This window comes from Micropterus dolomieu, linkage group LG16, assembly GCF_021292245.1.
Source record: "Micropterus dolomieu isolate WLL.071019.BEF.003 ecotype Adirondacks linkage group LG16, ASM2129224v1, whole genome shotgun sequence".
In the NCBI taxonomy this organism is placed as follows: Eukaryota; Metazoa; Chordata; class Actinopteri; order Centrarchiformes; family Centrarchidae; genus Micropterus; species Micropterus dolomieu.
Genome location: NC_060165.1, coordinates 8,844,502 through 8,869,382, shown reverse-complemented (window position 1 = coordinate 8,869,382; position 24,881 = coordinate 8,844,502). Strand labels below are relative to the sequence as shown.

The window sequence follows — 24,881 nt, the reverse complement described above, 5'->3', positions numbered from 1 at the left end:
GCCATTGTAGCAGTAATAAACTCGCGTCAGCACTATAAAGATGTTCTTTACACCCCAAAGATACTCGTTGAAATAATCAGTAAAAAAAAAAATCAGTAAATATATTTTTATGATTAATTATCCGCAGTTCTGTTTTTAAAATCAAACTTCATTTATGGCATGGAATCCTGGGCATAGGATGATATATTCCTAAGTAATCAGTTTAAAATCAAGGGAATCCTTCAACCCTATGACACATCCATCTAGTGTTGCGTTGGTATTGCAACAAATCAACAGGTGAAACTTTCCGATGAATAATAAATAAATCCGTTACTACTCTAGAAGCACCTACAGTGGAACCACCTAACAGAAGCATAAATCCAACTTAAGCTGTAGTGCTTTTCAATTTGGCAATGAAATACTAAGATGACTATAAACAATGTTAGAGATGATTTTAACAATAATTTAACATTATTATTACCAGGATGTTGAGATGTCATTAATCTGACAATCTTTTGATTAGTAAAAATCTGATATCATGACAGCACAAGTGTGCAGTCTGTGCACTTGTGTATGGGAGTGCCAGGTTGCATGGCTCCTTTCACTGTGGCTTGATCAGCATGCAGGCTGAGGTGTAGGGGAGAGCGGTGATTGAATACAGAGGCTGCAGGCCCCGGCGCTGCCTTTAATCTCCCCTCCCCATTTAACTTAGCCTCTGTGCTGCAGCTCTGCCGAGGCTCAGCTGGGGCATAAAGACACACACACACACACACACACACACACACACACACACACACACACACACAAACACATCGCTTCGTCTGCCACACTCTCCCAGTCCTATCTGTCTTCTGATCCTTCTGTCTTTCTGTTGGTGTGTGTCCCCATCTCTCTCTGTCTCCGATCTGCTGTGTTTATGTTTCTGGTTTTCCTCAGTCTTCTGTCTGTCTTAAAAGCTACATAATAAATATGTATATCAATATATTAATATATCCAAGAAAATAAATATTAAGCCTAACTAACTATACCTAACCTGGAACAGCAGGCACCAAACTGTCATGGAGCCCTCAGCGCAATGATGGGCTTTTCCTTTAAGGTATTCTGTAGCATGTCAATGCCATTTTCAGAGCATGATCCATTTTATTTTATTAGCCAAAGGGGAACATTGCAGACTGCATATAATAAGATCAGTGGTGTGGTTTGGGTTGGGTTGTAGTTACAGTTATATTTAGCAATAAAGCACTCTTTTATAGGATTTAGTGATCATCTTATTGCCATATCCATGCTCCTGAAATGTCATAATTTTCTACGCCTTTAAAATGAACTCTTCATCCTAGAACACACATAGCAGGAGTGGCCCGACTGGCAGGTTCTGTTTTAGCCTTTTGGGCTGCTGTTGTAAGAGTGTTGTCATCTTTCATAATTAAGATCTTAAAAAGGCGTCATTTTTGCCAACCTACGGGCAGATCTTCATTGCTGCTTTTTTGTATGTAGAAGCCCCATTAACTGCTATAACTGATTCATTGTGGTGGGTTGAGGACAGCGAAAACCTTCTGAAACCTTACTCAGTTCAGCTTGCATGCTTTTGCATGAAATGGAACAACATAGATTTTTCAACTTACATGAAAAGACTGTTTTCCAGAAATCTCTCTCAGTACATGGTGGCAAACAGGATGTGTTGGTTAAAGTGAGGTAGACAAACAGGTGCGACAAGTCTCGGAAAGTGTTCACAAATGCTCGAAAGTTAATAGTCAGGTCAGTGTATCAAAGCCTGTTTACCTCCTATTGCCTTTTCAGTGTGCATAAGGCTATATGGGAAAATCCAGGTTGCTGAAGATGGTGACCCAAGCAAGCAGAGGGAGAGGATAACGGTTCTTGAGTGTTTAATTATTTAAAGGCAGAGTCAATATATAATGAGGCAACCCCAGACCTCTTTCCCACAAAGAAGAAAACAGCTCCTGCATCCAATGTGGAGGCAAGCGTCTCTTTAATTTACTACTCTATAACTGCAGTCTACAGTATTGTGTAATCAGGCAGTGTTCGTTAGAGTGATCCCCCGTTTTTACAAAAAAAAAGTCTGTGAAGTCAGAGCAAAGCAAGTCTACAGGTTCAGCATAACAATATTTAAATTAGGCTATTAGGTGACAGACCAAACAAACAGAAGGAGCAACTCCTTGCTTTGGTTAAGGCTGCCAGAGTCTCGTCTAAAGCAGTTCGTGTGATGGACAGAATGCTCCGTTAGGTGAAGGAAGTTGGCAGGCACACCAGGCTGAAAGTTAATATTTTTGTGCCCCAGAGGGAAAAAGAGGCTGTAAGCACAACTAAGGATACAGAAGATGAAAACAGAGAGGCTCGGCCCATCAGAACCTCCACTCTCGCTGATGGGTCTCAGCTTTTGGCAGCTTTTCAGGTGAACCGTTCCAGCAGTGGGTCTGCATTCATAAGCAATGAAACTGAGGGTGATGCTGATTGCTGCATAAATGTTTTTAGAAGGAGCCTGCTATTTTGAAATGCTTTGAATATACTGTACAGCCAATTTTTATGTATACAACAAATTATGTCAAATAAGGATTTGGGCTGTAAGAGCAACTCTTTGGAGGGTGGTGCCTTTTTTGTAGCCTTTCCCAAACCAAAAATACAAGAACAAAAATGGATTAAACAGTCTTTATCTGCTCTGACATAAGCTGCAACATGTGTTAGCACGTCTGGCATACTACTTACAGTAGTAGGTTGGTTTAACTTCCAAAGCCAAAGAGCTAAACATTTACTACCAATTTTAGTTTGTGGGGTTACAGGTTACATTCAAAAAAGCCTATAATCCACAACACATTCACTGTGTTGTTTGGAAGCCAGTTCTGGATGCTATCAGAGGATAACATTAGCTACTCTGTCCAGCTCTTTATTGGATTTGGGGAGGTTTAAACTCCAGCAGTACCTGGCAACATTATCCTGGCATTGCCTAACTCTGGCTAATCAGAAAATGGGCAAAGAGGTGGAGCTGAGACGGGACAAATAATGCCTGGTTGCTGAACCACCTAGTGGTAAGCCATCTGAAAGGGCAAGACTTAATGTCATTGAATTTTATATAACTCAATTTTATATAAAATTCACCCCATGCATAGTTGTCATTAAGAGAGAAGCATAGAGACCAAAACTGTTTTTTTTGTACCAGGCTGTAAACATTTATTTCTGCTGTCATTTTAAAATGGGGGTCTATGGAGATTGACTCACTTTTGGAGCCAGCCTCAAATGGTCATTCGGTGAACTGCAGTTTTTGGCACTTCCACGTAAATTTTACAGCACTAAATGCTAAAAGTGAAAACATACAGTTTGAAAGATGTATGGAGATTTTTTGTCTGAGACATGCAGCTTTAGTCTCAAACAAGATACTTATTTTAAAACAAGTCACCCACAGTGTGTGTTTTCAACCAACTCATGAAGCTGAGAATTTCGAGCGATGAATCTGCCACCATTATCTTTGTAAACTGAACATGTGCCACGCGTGAATGTAAAGCTTGACAGGCGTAGAAACACTAACTAAGGGGGGGCGGGGTTAAGCGAACACTCAATTACCAGATGCCTTCAGCTGTTTCATGCTGGAAAATAGTCATAGTACCAATAAAAAGACCCTCTATGCTGTGCCTGATTAGCAGCTCGCCAATTACCATCGTGGGATGTTGGAGCGCCAATAAAAGCCAGGCAGACAGCGAGAAAGCATGCAGCTGTCACTTCATTCAGACTTTAAAGTTTTCAAATTGTGTTTCTGCGTGTGAAATGCCTGAGAGGAAGTGCCGAAGAAAAATAGGGATGGTGGACAAAACGGAGAGAAGGCAAGTTAGAGACAGAAGAAAATGAGGGAGAGATCAAGAACAGACAGATGAGAAAACCAATTAAAAAATAACTGTGTGGTCTTTGCCATGACCAAAGTTATTCAGTCAGATTTATCAGTCCTTACCTTGCCTCTCCTCTCGCAAATGAGCTGAATAAAGATGATTCTCTCGTCTGAACAAAAGGCCTTTCCCTAATCATCGCAATAATGTAAAACAGCTGATTGACTGACAATGAGACAACTACCCAACGCATGAAGCACACAGCTCATCTGATGTTGGACCATTGTTAAGGGTGACTTTCATTCATGTATACACACACTCACTTGCACATGTTACGCTCCTACAGAATTGAGTGCAACAGATTTTGCCTCGTTGGAAAGTGAATTACCCATACTCAGGAATGCCATCTGATTGAACGATGTAAAAGAGAGAACTAAAGAAAAATTTCCTCCATTTCAAATGTACCACAGATGAATAATTTGGTGTCTGCGTGATGCCTGCTGGGGGGAATGCGATGTTAGGGACGTTAGGCTGTCAGATGTTGGAACAAGCTGTCAGGCGCTGTCATTTTGTCATCGTCACACAACTATTCCATGTCTTAATTTCGAAAGAGAAGCATGCTTTATATCTGCCGGTGCAATAACAAAATTACACCATGTGGCCTGGCCTGGTGACTGTAAAGTGATGTTTTTAAAGGGAGGTCACATTTCATCCTGGAACCAGCAACAGTACGTTTTCTTACCTGCTACCGGCCCACTGATTGTTCTCTAGAGATTCCCCTTTATATGAGCTACAGCTAAAATAAAAACAACCTAACATGGATACAAACAAGACTGGTAGAGTATAATAACCTATAACCAACTAAGTTTTTGATGTGGGATATAATGGATACCTCGCAGTTTAAAGGAACACGCTTGTTTTTATTGATCACCTCAACATGTGTTTGCTTGAAAAACAAAAACAAAAAAACAATGAATGCGCTTATAACTTCCTGGGAACATTTTTTTTACTTGTACAATTTTCCATTACAGTCAAAACACCGTAATTTCTTTACACACATTAGCAATAAAGGAAAGATCCCCACCAGACATGTGTCTGATTTGTTTTTTCCACAAAAAAAATACATTTACTTCTTCTGCGTGGATGACATCTCTGAATATGCAAATACTGTTCATTTTTCAATTGCGTACGTGGCACACTAGATCACGATTGGCTTCCAATGTAGTTTTGATGTCACAAAATCCTGCTGGTACGTACATGTCTTAATCTCACAGAGACACCTTCCCCCTTCAGCAGATTAATGTGAAAACAGTAGGGCTGACCCCGAATAGTCGAAGATTCGATGCTTCGATGGGCGGAGCCTGATTCGACTGTCAATCTCACAGCCTTGACTGTCAATCTCACAGCCTTGACTGTCAATCTCACAGCCTATTACAATATACATTTCAACGTTTAATGCTGTAAATAAATATATAAAAAGAATAAAACTTTAAATAAATGTTTATGAAGTGCGTGAATAAATCCAAAATTGTAACCCTAACCCTGGGTCGTCAGTGCGCATGTGTAAGAATAGCGTTTATGTGTGCAGTGGCAGTGGAGGAACGCTTGCTGAAGAGACCGAGCCCCAGCTTCACGGTGTTGTTAGCACCTCGCGGGACTTTCGGATAATTTATCACTGTTGATGATAAAATATTCTTTATGTGGTTACATAAAGAATATTTTATCGTTTTTAAATAGCCAGCTACTTGAAATAGACCCGTGGGGAACCGCGACGTGCATGCAGTTGTCGGCAGCAGTTATGCATGTAAAAGTCTGCACAAGACCGGTGAATGAAAAGAGAGAGAGAGAAAAGGGTCTTCAAAAAGCCTCAGTTTAGCTGGAAATTTACAGTGTAAATTGAATGAAAAGAGACTGCAGCTCTGCAGCTTCTCAAGATTAAAGCGGAGCTACCGTGTGTAACACCCCCCATTACATTTTTCAGTGGAGGGGCACTTTAACCTCAGCATATGCCTCCATCAACTGCTACTTGTGACACGGTCTTTATTCTCTAACGGGCAGATCACATGTCCTGGTGATTGTAATGCTCTGAAATCAAATTACATGTTACTTAGAGAAGTAATTAAACTTTAATGAGTGACACCTTACCTACCAACACTTCAGCCGTACTTACTGTGTTATCAATAGCCTGCAATCGTACGCACTGCAACGAAGTAGGAGGATGAGGCTGCTACCTGTGAGTTTTTCAAGCAGAACTCCTTGTGGACTTACAGCCACTTGGGTAAAGGTTTAATTAGTAACTTACAGTAGTTGCAATGTTTGGTCAAAAAATGTATTACAGTAATGTAATTATGCTCAATGAATCATAAACATGGTAAACAGCTGTGTGGTATATATTATACTTTATGTTAGAGACTGAAGTAAAATGAAAGTGCAGGAAATAGAAAACTCACAGCGTATTAAACATCAGTAGGGAAGAAGCCATTAATAGAGAAATTCCCTCAGGGCCTTTTTTCGCACAGCATATATAATTGGGTTCCTTAGCAGTTACCCCAATCTTATAAGCCCAGACATTTTGTTCAGCTAAGCTTGAATCATCAGGTTTGCTAAAAGGCGCTCATTTATCAATATCCTGGATGTAACTATCCTCTGTGTTTAAGCAAGAGGAAGAGCTGAAGTAGAAGGTTAGATGGGTTAGATATTAAATAAAAGGAGATGACCATTATTACTGTAGTTTTTGACGTCTCCAGGACTACAACACTCTGGAGCGAATCTGAACCTGGCTCCCATGGCAACACAGGGAGTGCTGACAAACTTTACACCTTGTACTGATCATTACTCCTAATGTTAAAGTCCTGAAGATAAAGGTTAGAAAATGGAGAACTGCTTTAAGTAAGGTTTAAATGTCATTGTGGATACCATATTTAGATGTCATTTGAACATGCTACAACTGACTTGGTGGTATAGTTTTTGAAAAATACAGAACAAACACTTACTAACTACTAAAAAAAAAGACAGGATCCTGACAACCTCTTCTTGTGTATGACAACCTGGCATTCCTCATCTCTCATTCTGTACGTCTGACATCAATCTGCGATCAAGTTATTCATCCGGAGAATAACTGAATAAATGAAAGAGCACTTTTTTGGGGTGGGTGGGGGATCTGATGACATCTCTGAGCATGGCTTTTCATTTTTCTTTGTCTAATTTCCACTGTCTACACGGGAAGCAGAAAAAAGGGTCTTACCCAGGGTCAATACTTTAATACATCGCTTTTGATTGTGCAGAAAATAGATGCGTTTGCAGGAATGCACATACACAAGAGCGGTAACAAAGCATAAAAAAAGAGGTTAGCTCTCCAGTGGAGGAAGTAGATTTGACTTACAGCAACACAACACTGTTAGGTATCAGAGAGGCACTTGATTTCAACTGATAAAAATGCATTCGGTTTACTGTTTTGTTTTGGCTGTTAAAAAGAGGTAGTGGTGCATCTCTAATTTGCACAGTAATATGTCATTTATTGTTGTAACCGTGATGAATGTGCACCATCTCTGCTAAATAAACCTATCAAAAGTTGTTACTCTGCTCATTTTTCACCTTCAACAACCAGCCCCTGGACAATTTTAAAAAAAAAAATAAAAAAAAACTCAAATGGGAACTACCTCGGTGAAGTCGTCTGCATAGTTGGGGGGAAACTTTTGCACCCATAATTCTCCTTGAGACATGCAAATACATCATCTCCTCCAAAGCTCCCCACCCATTGCTACAAACAGCAGCAAAAACAAGCGCATAAAAAGGCAAACTGTGTCTTATATTTCACTATTCTGGCGGGGGAAGTTGTTTGGCCAGACGTTTGCTCATGAATATTTAGGCGGTGGTGTTATGAATATGCATTAGGGTGCTGGAGCAGCGCTATCAGCACACAGATTTATGAGCTAGTGTAGGAGATAATGATAAAGGAGGAGATAACCTGGCCACTGGTATGACGAACAGAATGCACACAGCAAAACAGAAGCAAACACATGCATGAGCAAGGGCATAAAACTAAAATAAAAAACTAACTATAACTTCTGTTAACGTTAAATCCACCATCTGGTCAAAAACATCATAAAACTAAAAAAGAATGGAAAAAAGAGTATAGAAGAGAGTAAATTCAAACAATATAAAACCAAGTAGAGCTGAACTGTCAGTGGGAAATCATATGAAATGGCATTTCTGTCACTTTCAGGGTGTGACTATGTGGTTTGTTTCTCCTCCGGCCCTGAGGTCCACCGAGAAGGGGTGTCACAATCTTTTTTATCTGTGCAATGCAGTACCTGTATGTGTGTGTCATTTGTGCATGCGTGGTGGCTCTTAAAGTGTGTCAACAGCGATAACACACCTTACTGCCCACCCCGTGGTTGCAGAGATATCACAATCTCGTGCCTCAGGTGCAGGAAAGCCAGGAGAGAAGAGTAGAAGAAGAAGAAGCGACACATACTGAAATAGTATGGAAGATTCCCCGCAGGCAGGAGGTAAGGATTGGCATGAACACCATGCTGGAACCTCCGGGATAAAATTTAATTTTAAAGAGAAGGTTTTGTTGTGTGCAGTTATAATTTTCAGGGAAGCTAAAGGGCTGCAGTTACTAGCAAATATATTCAATGCATTACAACTGACCAAGGTGATTTGCTTAAAATAAACAAAATGCTAATTTGACAAGCATGAGATTTCTAATACAAGCACTTTGACAGATATGCTGTTACCTTAATTTTCACTTCCACCATGCTAAATATTAAGGTTATGTATTTCCTCCATAGCGCCCTAATAAAAATCACTGCAAAATATGTGACAGACTAATTAAGCTCTACCATCATAGCTTGGAAAAAAGAAACTGCTCAGCTTCATTTTCCAATGCATGTGATTCACTGTGAAATTATTTTACTTAGCTTATGCAACCTTATTAAAGGCAGCTGATGTGACCCCCTCCAAAATGTCAGAGGAATTAAAATTTGACTTTCAAAAAAACCCCAATCTTTTCAAAGACTGCTGATCAAACATGGCAGCTATGCAAAATTACTTCTGCTAGTAGAAGTACAACCAGGAATTAAGGCTGTAGCACTTGATTCTGGACTTGAGTCTTGTTGTGTATCGGGTGTTTTGACTTGGAATTGTCTCAGTCTCAGCCACCGGTCTCAGCTAGTAAGTCTCTGGCTTCAACTGAATTCTGTTGCATCTCTCTCTTTATGCCTTTGCAAACCGGCCCTTCCTCTCCTGCTAGCTCTTGCCCCGCTATAAGAACAGGCAGAATCTACCAAAACTGCCTGAGTTACACTGCATGCGCTGTCATTAAAATGTTCAACAATATTGCAAAATATGCCGCTACCACCACAAACTTGCTACTCGTTACTTAAATATATGTGTGCTGGAGCATTCTACGCAAGCAGCTGTATTATTAGCATTAGCAGCTAACTCTACTCCTAAAGCACAATGGCCCCACCACACTTGTTTGAACATAATAACTGAGTCACTCAATTTATTGACAAGGATATGTGCCCAATACACTGCTGTTGGAAATAGCAAATTTAGATCATAGATGGCACTAACCTGGGAACAGAAGTAAAAAGTGAACAGCCATGTTTATTTATTCATTTAACAATTCATTTTATTCATTTAATAATTTTAGCATGATAGTCTATAGTTTCAAAGTCTGGCATACGGGCATAATTACCATTTTTCAGAATCCTTTTTTTGTTCCTCACACTTTTATTTTTTAGATACAGATCTTGGTACCTCACTGTGTACCTACAGCTCTAGAAGTGTGTTGGGCTCAGCTTAAGTGGTCTTAACTTCAGTCTTATCAGAAATAAACCCTTATTTTTACCATTAAATATTTTCTGACAAATAACAACCCTGTCTAAAAAGCGGAATTATGTTGCTATCAATTAAAATGAACAAAGATCGGCTTAAGTTTCTGCTATAAATATTTTACAACCAATTAACTATCATGCCAGTTTCTACAATAAAAAAGTCTACAGTACATAGTGGTGAAATCATTTAGGTGAACAGAACAAACTTAATCAAACATGTCAACATGAAGTCCCTGTGTAGACCTGCTTACTGCAGAAAAATACACCATTTCACCCAACAAACACCAAGTGCTAAATGCGTAGTCAGATACATGGTCCAATAACTCCCAATGCAGCAGAGAACTATGTGCCCTCCACACAGCGTCCCACAATAACTGGATGAGCAGGAGCTGATGGCTTGGCACAGTTGCTGTTTTTCGAAGCTAACAAAGTATTTGTGTCAGTCATAAAGTAGTACTTGGCAATTGTCTCCGGCTAATATATACATATATATATATAAATATATATATATATATTATATATATGCATATATTCATATGAAGGAAGCAAGAGAGAAGGAGAGATACGGGAATGCATTGTGGATCACAGCAAGTAGTGACACAATCTTACTGCTTTGAGAGTTGAAATCGTTCATTGCCTCCTTCAGTGTAGCTCTTCTCGGAGCACATCCATTTTTTTTAAAGAGTTCTTCAAACCTGAATTCTGATCCCGCACCCTTCTTTGGGCAACACTCTCTGCTCCCACAGAGGAAACTGCACTGCTTACTGTAGTGGCAGCAGTTTGCCTAACAAAAGAGAGGAAAATGCGCAAAGCGAAAAAGGGTGGAGAGATGCGAGCATGTCATGTATGTAGAGAAAGTCCTCCATTTATGAATATGCATGCACGTGCAATCAAATGTGCCTGTGTGAGTATGGGTGTCCACGTGTGTGTGCATCAGTATTAAAGCCGGGGCTGGAGGCTGGATCACAGACAGTCAATGTGCTTTAAAGGAGCCTATGTTCTCACTGCAGCGCGGCATAAATGATAAATTATTCATTGGCTTCAGCACCAGAGCTATCATCAGGCCTCCACTATTATTACCTGACGATGGTCAGCCGTCGCTTTAAGGTGCAAAGGAAAAAAAGATGGTCATGGACAGTAAAGGGTGGTTAGGGGTGGGGGGTGGGGTGGGGGGGGCACACCTTGTTAAGCTGCTTTGATCACCTCAGATAATGAATAGTCGTGGACAGTGGGAGTGTTGATAGAGTTAAGTGGCAGTAGGTTACTGCTCCCAAAGCTCTCACATACTCCCTCATTTCCTCCTTTTGTTGGCCTCTCTTCACCCATTCTGCCAAAAGACACATGCAGCCCCTTATTCTGTACTCTTTACCCTTTCCTTTCTTTTTTTCTGTCCACTCACATTTGTCATCATTTTATATAGTACCCACTCTGTCCCCCTCTGTCCTTGCATTCACCCCACCCCCACCCCTATCACCCCTGGCCGTCGCTCTGTCCTGCTCCACTATTTCTGTCTCTATCTCCAGTAGAGGAGATGCCAGGGCAATGTAATTGGTATTCAGGCTCTGTCAGAGCCAATGCAGAGCCCTGTTAGCAGAATAAGAGTGGAAACATCCTTATCTGGATTTCCACGGTAACCAGAGTGCGGGAGCGTGGGGGACTCATCTACACATGCTGCTCTTATTATTTTATGTTTTTCTTTCATTTTGTTGTCTTGTTTTCTCTCATTGTCCTCCCCCTGCTGTCCGTGCTAATTATTGACTGCCTGTGTTGCAGGCTCTGAAGCTCTCTCTTACACACACATACACACACACACAATATGATTGCACACGTTGACTGGAGTCTGTAATGACACACAACTGCCAACACATTACAGGCACATATACACACAAGGAAGCACGGAAGAGCACCTGCTTGCATGCACACACACTTGCAAAGACATTACACAACCGTATACAACACCCCGAGGAGGCTTTCACTGGCACAGCTTCCCTACATATGCATCTACCACATTTATTAAACATACACACGCCCTACCAACTCTCTCACCATGTCCTCTCTTCCATTGCCTCTCAGTTCCAGAGGCCTACACTACAAGACACATGTACTTGCACAGCACCATTACGGAGCTATTTTAAGGAAGCTGAGTACACGCGACCGGCTCTTGACCCAAACTGCTGGATCCTCACGCACTGTAAAATGTGACAGCAGCATGAATGAGAATTAATTAAGGCGACTATTTATATTTTTTGCTTTCAACAGAGCAAGGAATGGTATAGGAGGCTTAATCAGCAACCAGAAAGAAAAATAATGTTCTATGGAGATCAAATCTTTCATCTTAAGTTTGAATGCTACTTGGCTAGATTTTTTCCCCGATTAGGTTTTTTCAAATAATGAGGCAGAGACTGATGGAAATGCAGACAGGCACCAGGAGCAATGCATCATTAACGTATTTACCTTTGACCCCGGTGGAGCAGGATGTCTTTCTGCTCGTAGTGGGAGCCCACATATCCACATAATGGATATGGGAATGGATTGACTGGGATTTTTTACTCAAATAAGAGCAATACACGATGCCATTCGAGATTCATAATAATAAAGGTTTATTTTAGGATTAAACCTTTTTTATGTTTTTGTATGAACTCCTAAATTATGTTGATTTCTAAGGGGTTGTCGTTTGCAGCACCAATGGAAATGTAAACAATTGCAAAGAACAGAAAATTCACAGGCATTCAAATAGGCATTAAAGCCACACACCTTACTTCTTTCTGCATACTCATCGGTTCTATATTTTATGTGGTGGAATGAAACTAAGCACACTGACTCAAGTGCTGACCTTGAGTACCAACTTGAGATACTTTCAGAGGGAAATACTGTGCTTTTTGCTCAGCTACATTTTATACACAAAACATATGACAATCTACCCAAAGGTGTACACTATAAAAACAGTAATGATGAACTAGCTCCACCTCAATCAACTACAGCAGCAAAATGCTACACACACGAATGCATCAGCAATAATAATCCAATAATATAATATATAATAGTATAACAATCACAGGGCTCTTTTTCAGTTACATCTGGCTAATAAATACTTAAGTACTTTTATTAAGGTGGCAATTTCAATGCAGGACAGGAGTATTTTTATATTGCAGTACTTCTACTTAAGTAAAGGATCTGACAGTTTAATGGAATATTATCTATTTATAGAAAATTGGCTCCTCCTTAAGTTTGCCACAGTCAAAGCTCTTTCAGACATTGTGGGGAAAGAAAGTTTGACACTGAGCACATTTTCACAAATAGACAAAACCTATGACCTCTGCCACGTCACTCTCAAAATAATGACAGCGATTAGCATCTTAAGTACTAAGTAACTTCTGACACAATCAGTACATTAGCCTCCTCTGCAGAAAGAAAATGACATAAAGTTGACTAATAATCTTAATTCTCATCCCTCCATTGAAATACAGTACTGAATAATCCTAAATAGTGTAGCTGAACCAAATCTGACATGGATATAAACTGCACAGAATTTGGATGATATCCTACTCTCTCTCTCAGCGCTAGTGCAGGTTACTAGCACAACCAATCCCTGTCTGCCGTTACCTGGGTTGCCATGGTAACCCTCCCCCAAAAAGAATTTATTTCAGGAAGCAACCCATCGGCAACAACCTGTGACTCTCTCTCTCTCTCTCTCTGTCTGTCTCATTCTCTCTCCCCTTGTCCTCCATCATCATTCTACTCTTTTACTCCCTTCATGTACTTTATACTCCTCTCCTCCCAGTATATTTATATATATATCGTCCTTTTCTTCTTTCCCTTGTCTTCCTCCAACTCTACATTTTATCCGTCTGTTCCTTTCCACCTCATTTGCTGTCACAGTCTGTCCATATTCAGCCAGTGGGTTACTTCATTTGTAGCTACAACTAGAGGAATGGTGCATCAGGCTCCTTCACTAGACTGTTATCTGTACTCATGGTTAGCGCTGTGTGTGTGTGTGTGTGTGATTGTGTGTGTGCGCAAGAGGTTACAAATCCATGAGAACCACGTGTCTATGCATGTTTGTGTATTTATGTGCATTAGAAAGTGCAATTGCGTGCATGTGTGTGTGTGTGTTCGCACGGGAGCCTGCATGTGTAACCGTTTGTGCCAATTATTTCATTACCGGCTGACAGATTTCTCTTTCCACTATTACTGCTCCCCTAGCCACAGGCACCGGCAGAAACCCTAGCAGTCACAAACCAAACACACACACACACACACACACACACACACACACGCATACACACACACATACACACACACACATACACACACACAAGAGCACACAGCAACCAGTTCAAGTCCATCAATTAAGGAGGCAATTTGCTCAAGTGGTTCCACCTGGGCCAAAAGGCAGGTGGGTGGCTATGCTCTGTTTACCTATCAGACACTATTAGGGGAAAGATGTCACTAGTTTTAATTCTGCCCTGCCTCCATGATGTCAATTCCGCCTTTTTGTCTGCCTGCAAATCAGATGGGCTGTGTATTGTGTGTACGTGTGTGTATGTGAGTGAGAGAGATTGTGTCAAGTATTGACATGATAACTGGAATGTACCGACATCTGTCAAGGTGTGGCAACCAAATGGCAGATGATGCTAACATTTTGTGTGTGCGTGTTTGTGTGTAAACATGTTATTTGTCAGGTTATCAAGCCGCTGACATGTAGAAGAAGTAGCAGATGCTTTTTCTGTTCACAAACATCTCCATCTCTGACAAGATTGCTTCAGTGATCCCTCAATGTGTGTGTGTGTGTGTGTGTGTGTGTGTGTTGATTTTGTTGTGTGTGTGCTTCGATGTGGACTGTGTGCATGTGTGTGGCCTCTGCAGCAATATTTCATCCTCTCCAGAGTCCCATAAGAACCTGCAGCACTGTGTGTGTGCATGTGTGTGGGCAAGTGACCCTTTGTGGCTGTGTATGCATATGTATACACGGCTGCCTCTGTGCCTGTGTGTGCACACATCTACACTTGCTCGCAGCATTTATTCACTATCTTGAAGAAGAGTGTGTGTTCGGAATGTATGATGAAACTTCTCACACACACACACTCACAGAGTCTGTTTGATAAATTAGACTTAGAGCTACAGGAATTTGCTTTGCAATGTACTAAAGCAAACACGAGATAGTGCATACAGTCTGTCAAGCTCCAGTGTATATTTGCAGGAGTGTGTGTGTGTGCATGTCTGCATTTCTATTTGTCACTACACTTTTGCATGTTAACTTGACATGCGCAGATATTTGTGGCCACGGCGTTTATCTGCAGAAAGAGCGAGGCTGCGTGTTTATGTGCCAACCTCATCGTACAGATGTCCTCCGAGGCACACTGGAGAACACATGCAGGAGGTAAATCGCACTAACAGGACCTACATGTCAATGTTTCCTCTCCCCGCCGTTTGATTTAAGCAAGGGCATTCTGTTTCCTGCATCCCACAAGCCTTATTTCCTTTCAACTCATTGGATGTAGTATTATCCTTGGGCTTATGTGGCGATGCACAAGGTATAATTTATTGTCTGTTCAGCGAGGCAAATGTGCAAGCCTGGCATATTTCATTTGCTGAATACATATCATTATTAAAATGTGATTTTCTTTTTCACCTTTGTTGTGTTTCACACTGTGTGGTGAAATGCTATCTAGGGTACGTCTGATTCATGCCCTTACTGTGAATTCCTTGGTGATAATGACCTCTGAAATATGGAATACTGGGTACACTGTGTGTGCTGAGAAGGGGCTAGCTAAGTCAATGTTATGAAAGGGAAAAGATGTGCGGTAGAGTCAGATCACGTCAGTGCACATCAATGCATACCAAATAGAAAAATGTGCATTACTTCTCAGATGATGAAACACTAGGTTAGAAAAAGCAGTGACCCACCTGCCCCTTTATACATACTTCTATTTGAGCACAGATGCCTAGCAAACTCAGGCTGGTTTAGCACTCAAAGCAGTGAATCCAGTAAAATTGTAATGTATTGTGTACACAGTGTATATACTAGATGTATAACTCTTAAGTGAAGAACGTGGCTTTGAAAATTCCATAGCAGCAGATGTGTAAAGAAACATCACACCACGGAAGAAAGCTTTCTGTATTCATGAGTTTGGTTTTAACAGTCCCTGCAGGTACAATAATGAAGTTCCTCTCCCCCATGTGGAATGGACCGTAATGATTATGATGAAGCAGAATCACCGGCTGTTTTTCTATCTTTTTTTTTTCTCTCCCTTCCTGTGGTTGCATCGACAGAGCTGTAAACATACGCATAAAACTATTTGTTGCGACAATGTAACAGTAAAAAAGGGATATTGACAGTTGCAGAGTGAAGGGGCAGGCCTAGTTCTGCAAGACAGGAGATTCTGCCCAAACTCCAGCTATTGTACAATTGCAACAGATGCTCAACAATGACTTTGTATTTTGAGGTATAAGAGACTTAAAAATCTGCATTTTCAGTTTTCTCAACAGAGCATAACTCAAAACATTTGCCTGTTTCTTCTATCTTCAGACTTCCGCAATTTGCATTGAGTTAGTCCTCATCTGTGTACCACAAGAGCCATAAATTAATTCGGAAGTGATAGCAATGTTCCACTTGTGTGTTTTGAATTTCATGGATCACAGATTCTGCCTTCAAAATGCTACCCAAACACACAAGACAAAGGGGCTTCCAATGAGTAAACAACATAAAACATGCAATCATTTGAATAATGTTATTCAAACAACCTGTTGGGTTACAGTTTGACACTTCCGTGCTTGCCAGCTACGTCAATTATGTCAATGACGATCACCATAAGTGCAGCAAACGTGTTGAGTTATCTCGCTTTGTTGCATGACTAACATCCATGTCAGCACCTTTGCCTCCGTGCGCTATAATGCCATTAGAAGATAAATGAGTGGCACCGCTTGTTATGACCCATAATGTTATGGCTTGTCCTTTACAGTGAGCTAAAGCCATTTTCTCTTACTACGTTAGATCAAGAATAGGAATTGGAACCCCACAAGCAATCTATTCAAGGGTGCAACAAGCTAAGGGGATGTGACGTGCCAATGTTTTTTAGTGATTTTCATTATGTGTCATTCTATTCTAATTCATTTTCAATTGGACCATAAGAGCTGCCGCCGTAAGCAGTACAAAAGGCACGAACGAACGAAGGAGGATCTTGTTTGGCTGCAAGACATCCTGAGAAAGAAAATAATGATCTTTATGAAATTGCTTTAGACACAATCTGACAGCCGAGACAAAGCAAGTGGCTGGCCTTGTTCGAATCGATAAAGCCTCCATTAGTTTTCTAAAGAGTACCATGCAATTTGTTTCGGTGGAGCAGCATAGCATCGGTAATATTCTGCCCCTTTGACACGAAAAGCTAATGCACTATAGACAACCTAATGTAAGATTAAACCTACATTTCTGTCAGATGGAAATGGAAAGACTCTTCAGACGCACTGGATCCATAAAGCATGACCAAGCCTGTTATCACAGACACCACATTTGTGTCACAATGGCCTCTGGGGCCAAGCTTTTGTGTAGACATAAAAACCTTGATTCTTAATGCATTCAAATGACTGTGATCTCACGCACAAAGAGGATCAAACTTCTTAAGTAGCTATTGATCAGCTAGATGAACAGAGACATTGCCGATTGATTGAATGGAGGAATGACCTCGTCTCTACCTTTGACACAGCGGGAAAACACAAATTGAATCTGCTGAAGGGTAAACACACTTCTCACCCATCATTTCCTCAAGAATGTGTGGATGTATCAGACTTAAGCACCCTGTTGGTCAAGGAATCAATAGGGGAGAGTTAGCTTATGAATAAAATGGACGTAGGGTCCGGCTCACTTCCCTTAAATCAGCACTCTTTGAGCTTGTACATCCTGACGAACACACTATAAGCTTGGGTTAGACCAGCTGAGGGGAGGGACGATCTTCTCTTTGAAAGATGGTCATGATGGACAGGTTGCCAGTGTTGCAAGATAGGCCCAGAGGAATCCGCCCTTCCTTGGAGGAAAAACGCTGATCTGAGAGTATCTTTCTCCCACCAGCTGACAAGCCGATAGACAAATGGCCTTGCTAGTCTCTAACCTCTCAAGCAACTGGCCCTCCTTCTTCTTGTCCTACTCCTCAGAGTGTGTGTGTGTGTGTGTGTGTGTGTGTCATCTGCCAAACACGCCTCCTCCTTCATTCAATCTCGTATATGTCTGTGTACATATGCACTCACATGACTAATTTATACAGCCGAGCTCTATTGCACTGACCAGGATACATTCCCTGGTTACTCCATGAGGTTTTAATTAAAGATACAGTTGCAGTAAAACAACCGAATCCTTGCATGCAGTTTCCCACATCTTACATCCAGGAAGAGCAAAATCTAACAATCTGTGCCGGCATGCTGATCTGGGCTACAATTTACTGCATGTGTTACACATTTTTCTTTATTACATTAACGCTGAGGACATAAGACATAGCTTCACCTCCTTGCGGATTCAAGGTTTTACGGAGTGGTTCAATTCTATGTCTTCAAGCTTGGGTTGGTAGGGCCTCTGGGAGTTGTAGACGCCACTTCATGGGTGGAAGGGCAAGAATGAAGTGTTTTAGGTCGATGTCTTCTTGACATCACTATTTCCAAAGGCCAATAAGTCTCTCCAGTAAAAACTGGAATCCAGAGAGGATCCTCACAGCCAGCTTTTCATTAGTATAACTCCAACCACCAGCTTTTTTTATTGTCCCAGAGCACTGCCAAAACGCAATCAATACGACTTTAGGAAAACTGGGTGCAATAGTGCACACTTTTTACTGTTCCCACAATCAATAGGAACTGTGAAAAACAGTGCCATGAGTAAATATTGGCAATTTCACACACACACACACACACACACACACACACACGCACAACCTTATGTTACTGCCTTTGTGGGGACCCATCATTGGCATAATGCATTCCCTAGACACATTTACCCAAACCTTAACCATCACAACCCTAACCCTAACCACAACCCTAACCTTTACTTAATTCTAACACTAATCCTAAAACCAAGTCTTCACCCTCAAAAAGCCCTTTAAACTTAATCCAGTCCAGCATTGTGGTCCTCACAAAGCTGTCAGACCCCAAAATTATAGTGGAAGCTCGGTTTTTGAACCCCGTCAATATAGTAAAACAAGCCCACAAAAACACACACACACTCACAAATGAAGAGTGTCCCTGGACACAGGACACAAGGGGGTCATTTGGAGTTGGCTTAAATTACCATGATAAACCACCACAGGTCTCTGCTACAACTGTGATTGATTCATTGAAGTGAATTAATTAACAAACCCTGTAAGTAATGAATCAATTAAGCAATTGATTATTGTCCATTACCTTTATGGATTGCAGCTGATACTGGCCATTAAAGATAAATTGTGCTCAATTTAAATTGGTTTACAGCAGATTACATGCAGAGGGATGCTCTACTTACCTATGTGTACCATTGCTGTGAGGGATTTGATATCACTTAGGATTTGCCAAGTAAAACGTGGTCCTTTGCTTCTGTATGCTAAAGGAGTATTACTGCGGCATTAAATACACGCATATTATCTTTACGTCACTTGAGCCTAAAGCTGTGCTTCGGGGGCTAGGTTCCCTGAAATCCCTCTTTTCTGCAAATGAATAATAGATGCTTAAAAAAAAGGAAGAAATACATGACTACACCTCTGCTGCTATATCTCTGAGTCATATTCAAGTCAGAGCTCATTCTGCAGTTCACTCTGGCCTTCACTGTAATTAAACAAGCTACATCTTTTAGATGCATGCTTGACAAACAACTGCACCTTTTAACGACTGCGCCTGAAGTGTATTCAGAGTTCTGCTTCTTTAGCACAAACACAATTAATGCTGAAATGCAAAATACTGAAGAATGAATGACAGCATACACAGATGGCACAATAAAATGGACTGGATTGACAAACAGCAAAACAAAATGTTACAGCATAAATAGGAAAATACCGAAAACTGTCAACATAAACAACAGTTGAGTAGCAGTCTTTCAGTATCTTACATTACCATCCAACTCTGGTGCACAAAGCCAACCATCCTTTGAATTCACACTTGTAGAGTTAGCCCCATTCCTGCAAAAAGCCTTTGCTGACTAGTGATTATTGGCAGGCAATGGGGTCACATCTTGAAGACTGCATTGAAGGCATGCCACATTCGTGGCATTGCAGTGAGCATCGCACCACATGGACCTCTTCAGGGAAAAGTGCAGCAGATGACCTCTCATGCAACTGGCAACTTACAGTGTATCCCTGCACAAGCTGCACTGCCGAACGTAAGGTATACTCAAGGTGACGGCATTCTGTGAAAATGCACAACCTATCGAATGTACAATTTCCTTTCCATGAAATGTTGTATTTCTTTTTTCCGTCGTTTAATTTTTTTAGGGAAAACAGCTCAAGCTAAACAAGAAATAATGAAAGACAGAAGCAACTTGGGAGCGCAGACATGAGGTACCTTCCTTTCTAAAGTCATGTCTAAAGACGTGACAGGGCTTCCCTTTCTCCACGGGCCATGTGCGCGCATGACACCAAGCGTTTGCCACTGCTTGACCCAAATCTGCCTGAGGCTGCTCCAAGCAGAGCTGCCATGACACCGAATGCCATTCTAATCCATATCTTATTTTAAAGAGGACCCCTTGGGCCGGGCTTGTCTGTGGTAACTGCAAACTAATATTGGTTGCCTGATGTCAGGCGCAGTGTATGAATACACATATCTCTGTCACTTTGGCCCATTATGGCTCACCCTGTGGTTTTACCTGAGGATCAATAACTGCAGTCGTCAGGCAGACTGGTGGCCTGTTTGGAGGAGGCAGAGGATGCTGAGAGGCCACTGGGGTGTGCAGACACAAAGCTTTATGAGAAAATATGCGACGGTACTCAATTCAACTTGTCATTGCCACAGAGACAGTTTTGGCAGTATGCCTCTCTTTGAAGTATGAAACAGCGATGGTGTCTACTAGCAAAATGGGTACAGTTAAAAAGGAGTTTAGTAGAGGGATTTAACAGGGATTCTTTTCATATTACCACATGTCTGAAAGTGCTGGCTTATTTGAAATCTACTTTAAATCAAATTGTATCTTCTGACTTTTGGTGTTTATTCCAAAGCCCCTTTGACAAATCACTAAAATGGATTTTGTTGCACAAAATGTTCACTGGTAATAGCCCAGATCATTCTATCTTAAATAAAAATTACTACTTCTGCCATGGCACTACAGCCATGGCACCGTGTACATCACGAAGCAGATACAGATCAATCATTCTGCAGAGATTATTCCATTTATCTCCTCTATAGCCGCAGGTCCTAGCATTTCCTTATGATTCACAGTACTTAAGAAGATCATTTTCACAAATAATGTTCTTAATTGTGAGGAAAATGTTCTAATATTTTGACATCTCAACAATAAATCTCTGAATCTTGCCTGGTGCTAATTTACCCCGCAGGGTGCCTCAGTGTCGTGCTACAAAACTTTTTACAACAGTGAGTAACATATGTCTAATTCTTTGGAATGAAACTTTTTATTATTTTACCTTACCTATTGCTAAAAGATTGCCAGTGAATTCCCACACCAAGACCTCTTCCATGAACCTGTCAGACTCTCTATTGCCATGTGACAAATATCTCGGCCAATAAAGAGCAAAATGGGATTTGCTTCATTGCCTGAATTATTGAAGTGGACAGTGTGAGAAATTTATGGCGCAAAATCCATCCACATTCTCTAAGCATAATGTTTTAATATGTTTCCATTCCATTCCCATGTTACCCTCTCCGCATCCTCATTCCTCATTGCATGAGATCGCGTGTCACATTATGCAAGAGGGCTGACACAATGAGGTGTACAAATCCCCAAAATACACTCATTGGGGTGTTCAGCTCAATAACGGGCTGGCAGAGGGGTGACATTTTGTTTCTTCGTGAGCTTCGTGATTACCAAAACCACCATCCTAGTCCCCAACTTTAACGGTGTGCTAATAATGCAGGATGTGCTGTCGACCGGCTACCTTCAGATCACATACCACCTGCATTTACGTCTGCACCAACCGGCAACAACACACACCAACATGCATGTAAAAACAGACACAGACGATCGATCTGTGAAATGATAGATAGGACACTAAAAATAACATTTCATGTTGCTTTTGTTGTTCACATTGGAGAGGGTTGTGTTGCACGCTTATATTCTTTAGAGAATGTGTGAGACTATATTAAAAGGAGTATTTTCTTTTTAAGGCCCCTTGTGCATGCCTTTCATTATCCTCATCCCCAAAAGACTGTCACTAATGCAGTCCTTTGAATTCATTTTATCAATTCGTATTATTAGCCCTTACAGCTGGCTTTGACCTTGGCCATTCTTGTAGCCTAAAGTGAGCATATTCTCAACCCTCCTTTGTGCGCCTCACTCCCTCCATCTCTCCCTAGTAGATTTCAACAGGGACCTTATAAACCATAATGAACTTAAATTGCGTCTTCTTGCCGGTGAGCGTTCAGCAGCCCCCCACCCCCACCCCCACCCCACCCGCCAAAGTTAAAAGCTATTCGGTGTCAAGTTTGAAAGCAAAGAAAATGCAGGCTTAGGGGAAAAACACTTCGGTGTTAAAGCACAACATGATACAGACAAACAACTCTGCGGTGAAGGTCAAAAATATTGCCTTGCCAGTCAACAAGCTTGACAATGCTGATGGCCTGAATCTAATGAGAATCCCCTGCGTTAACACGGCCATGAGCATCACTTTTTTCATATTGTTAGGTGGCCACACAATCCTCTTTTTGACCTCTGTGGAAAAGGCATGCCACAGTAAATTAAAACTCCAAAGGAAGGCTTCGGGACAAGTGCCAGTACAAAATCCTGAGCTCCCCCTTGTCTCCCATTTTGGCTGACAGACAATTTTTTTTCTCTCTCTCCCCCCTTCAGTATGCCTGGACATTCTCCTACCCCGCAGTAGTCATGGACTCACCACGGTTAGGAGAGTGTTTGCCACTGCTTGACCTGAATATTTGCCCAGGGCCGGAGGCAGGGAGGGGATGGCAGGCCACTCCAAGCAGCTTCTCAAAAAAAAAAAGAAAAAAAAAAACGCACAAAGGAAACCCATGACACTTCCTAAGTGCCAAACAGACTCTGCTTGCCCCGGGGTATACATGTATAAAGGGAATATTAAGTGCTGTTTTTTGTGCCAGGTTCATACAGTACAGTAATTCCCTGGATTTCACCATTTGACTTTCATATGGAGTCTGAGCAGTAAGTGTACCTACTCAACCTCTGCATAAAGACCTCCCCTGGACAGATATGATTTGTATTTATTATGCCACATTGTAGGTGGAATTAATGAGGGATACAAGGGATAATCTCCCACACTGAATCACCAGTTAGGTTCTGATGGAATTGGTTTCTTTCCATTGACAGGGTCATTACATCACAAGTCATTCACTCAGATGAATGTCAGCAAATGCAACTGAATTAGTTATGCCCAAAAGCTGCACCGTTTGCCACAATGCAGCCATGTCCTGCAGGCTGTGCCATCCATACAGCATGGCAACGATGACAGACACACCGTGGACAGTGTATTGAAGCACTGAGCCTCGCTGTGAGGTGTGTGAATGATGATCGGGATTGAAATGTATCCCAGCTTGAGCATAAATGGGGTAGAAAACACAATGGAAGGTAAATGGAACGACATTAGAGCTGCTTGACCTCGATGTTACCCTAAAGCTAGACTCTAGTGCCATCTATTGAAAACGTTTACAACAAATCAGTATTCTATGCAAACAGTGAACCGCTGGTATAAACACAGCTTTTGTCTGCACAGCTTGAACTTATTTCTTTGATCGCACAAAATTGATAAATTTATCATCCTCTGGCGAATGACTTGTTGATAACGTAAACTGCCGGTGAGGAAAATCACAGCTCATAAATGCCATCTGTGCTTCATGCAAACTAATCTGCTTTAGTGTCGTTTCGACTGAATTTTGGCTGGATTTTCATTTTATTGCGACTGAAAGAAAAACCCCATATCTGATCGCGATTGCGCCGAAGCGACGGACGCATTCCGCATTGGATTTGTTGTTGCGGAAAACTTCATATAAACTACATGGAAGGCGACGGCGCATTAAAACAGCGTAAAAGTGACATGCAAATTGGTGGAGTTCTGCGTGATTACCTTCTTTGAGCAAGCGGGAGTGGATAAGGAGAATGAGAAAGCAGCAGATCGCCGCTCCGGTCAGTGCCCACGCAACTCTGAGCAGCTGCATCCTGGGGTAGGAAGCTTTGTGGCGGACCGAGACAGCCGTGCGGCGGGAGAGAGACACACTCCACCTCAGCTCACAGACACGCACTGACTCATATTCTGTTGGCCATGTAATTCAGCATTCGTCCCCCTTCATGCAAAATCCTCACTTGTTAGTCCGCTTTAGGTGTGATAAAGAGGGCTTGGACTCCTAGAAAAACAAAATTATGCGCTCTTGCTTCGCCGCCGGTGCGTCAGAGTGGCTCCAAACACAGCAGGGCGATTAACCCCCAATCACCGTCTGAAGGGCTGACATCTTTCCTTACACTACTTCTCCTTCTCTTCCTTCTTTTTCTTCAAGAGTATGTCGTCGGCTTTGCTGGCGTCTCGCTCACGACAGGTTCGGCAGAGCGGGCTGCGCCCCTCGGTGCGTCTCCGTCTTCGAGTGCGCACGGCGGTCTACGGCGATGCGGCGCGCAGATGATGATCACCGCTCTCCCCTGCATGTTACGCACATCTCTTCCACTGCTGGAGAGGCAGAGGCAAATACTGCCAACCAAGTCGCCTTGCACCCCCTCCCTCTCTCTCGTTTCCCCTCTCTCTCTCTCTCTGTACGTCGCGCCGTCTCTCTTTCCCGTTTCTTCACTATATTCCTCCGTCATTCAGTCACTTTCCCTCTCTCTCTGCCGCCCCCTCTCTCTCTTCCCCTCCTGATTCAGTCCAATGCAACTCTTACGCACGACAGCTGCCAGTTTCATAAACTATGCATCCCCTGGATAATCCCTGTTGTTCTTCGTGTGCGCGTCGTACCTCTTGAAAACATTTTTGTTCCAAATCTAATGCACCGTGCAACGCAATTTCCCCTGACTTTTCTATGAAGGCAAATAAAACCATACTGAGCAAAGACCAGGTTCTCTCCATCTAGTTTATTCTCCCTTCAGATAATCTATAAA

The 24,881-nt window shown here is 41.8% G+C and overlaps 1 protein-coding gene across 1 annotated transcript in view; it reads right to left on the bottom strand.

Moving 5' to 3' along the window:
- tafa5a (TAFA chemokine like family member 5a) overlaps positions 1-24,114 on the bottom strand; it is a 96,150-nt gene extending 72,036 nt beyond the window's left edge. The window contains exon 1 of the mRNA XM_046072723.1: positions 23,863-24,114. Coding sequence (XP_045928679.1) covers positions 23,863-23,953 — 91 coding nt within the window. The 5' untranslated portion in view covers positions 23,954-24,114. The remainder of the gene's footprint in view (positions 1-23,862) is intronic.
- Between the last annotated feature and the right edge of the window lie 767 nt (positions 24,115-24,881).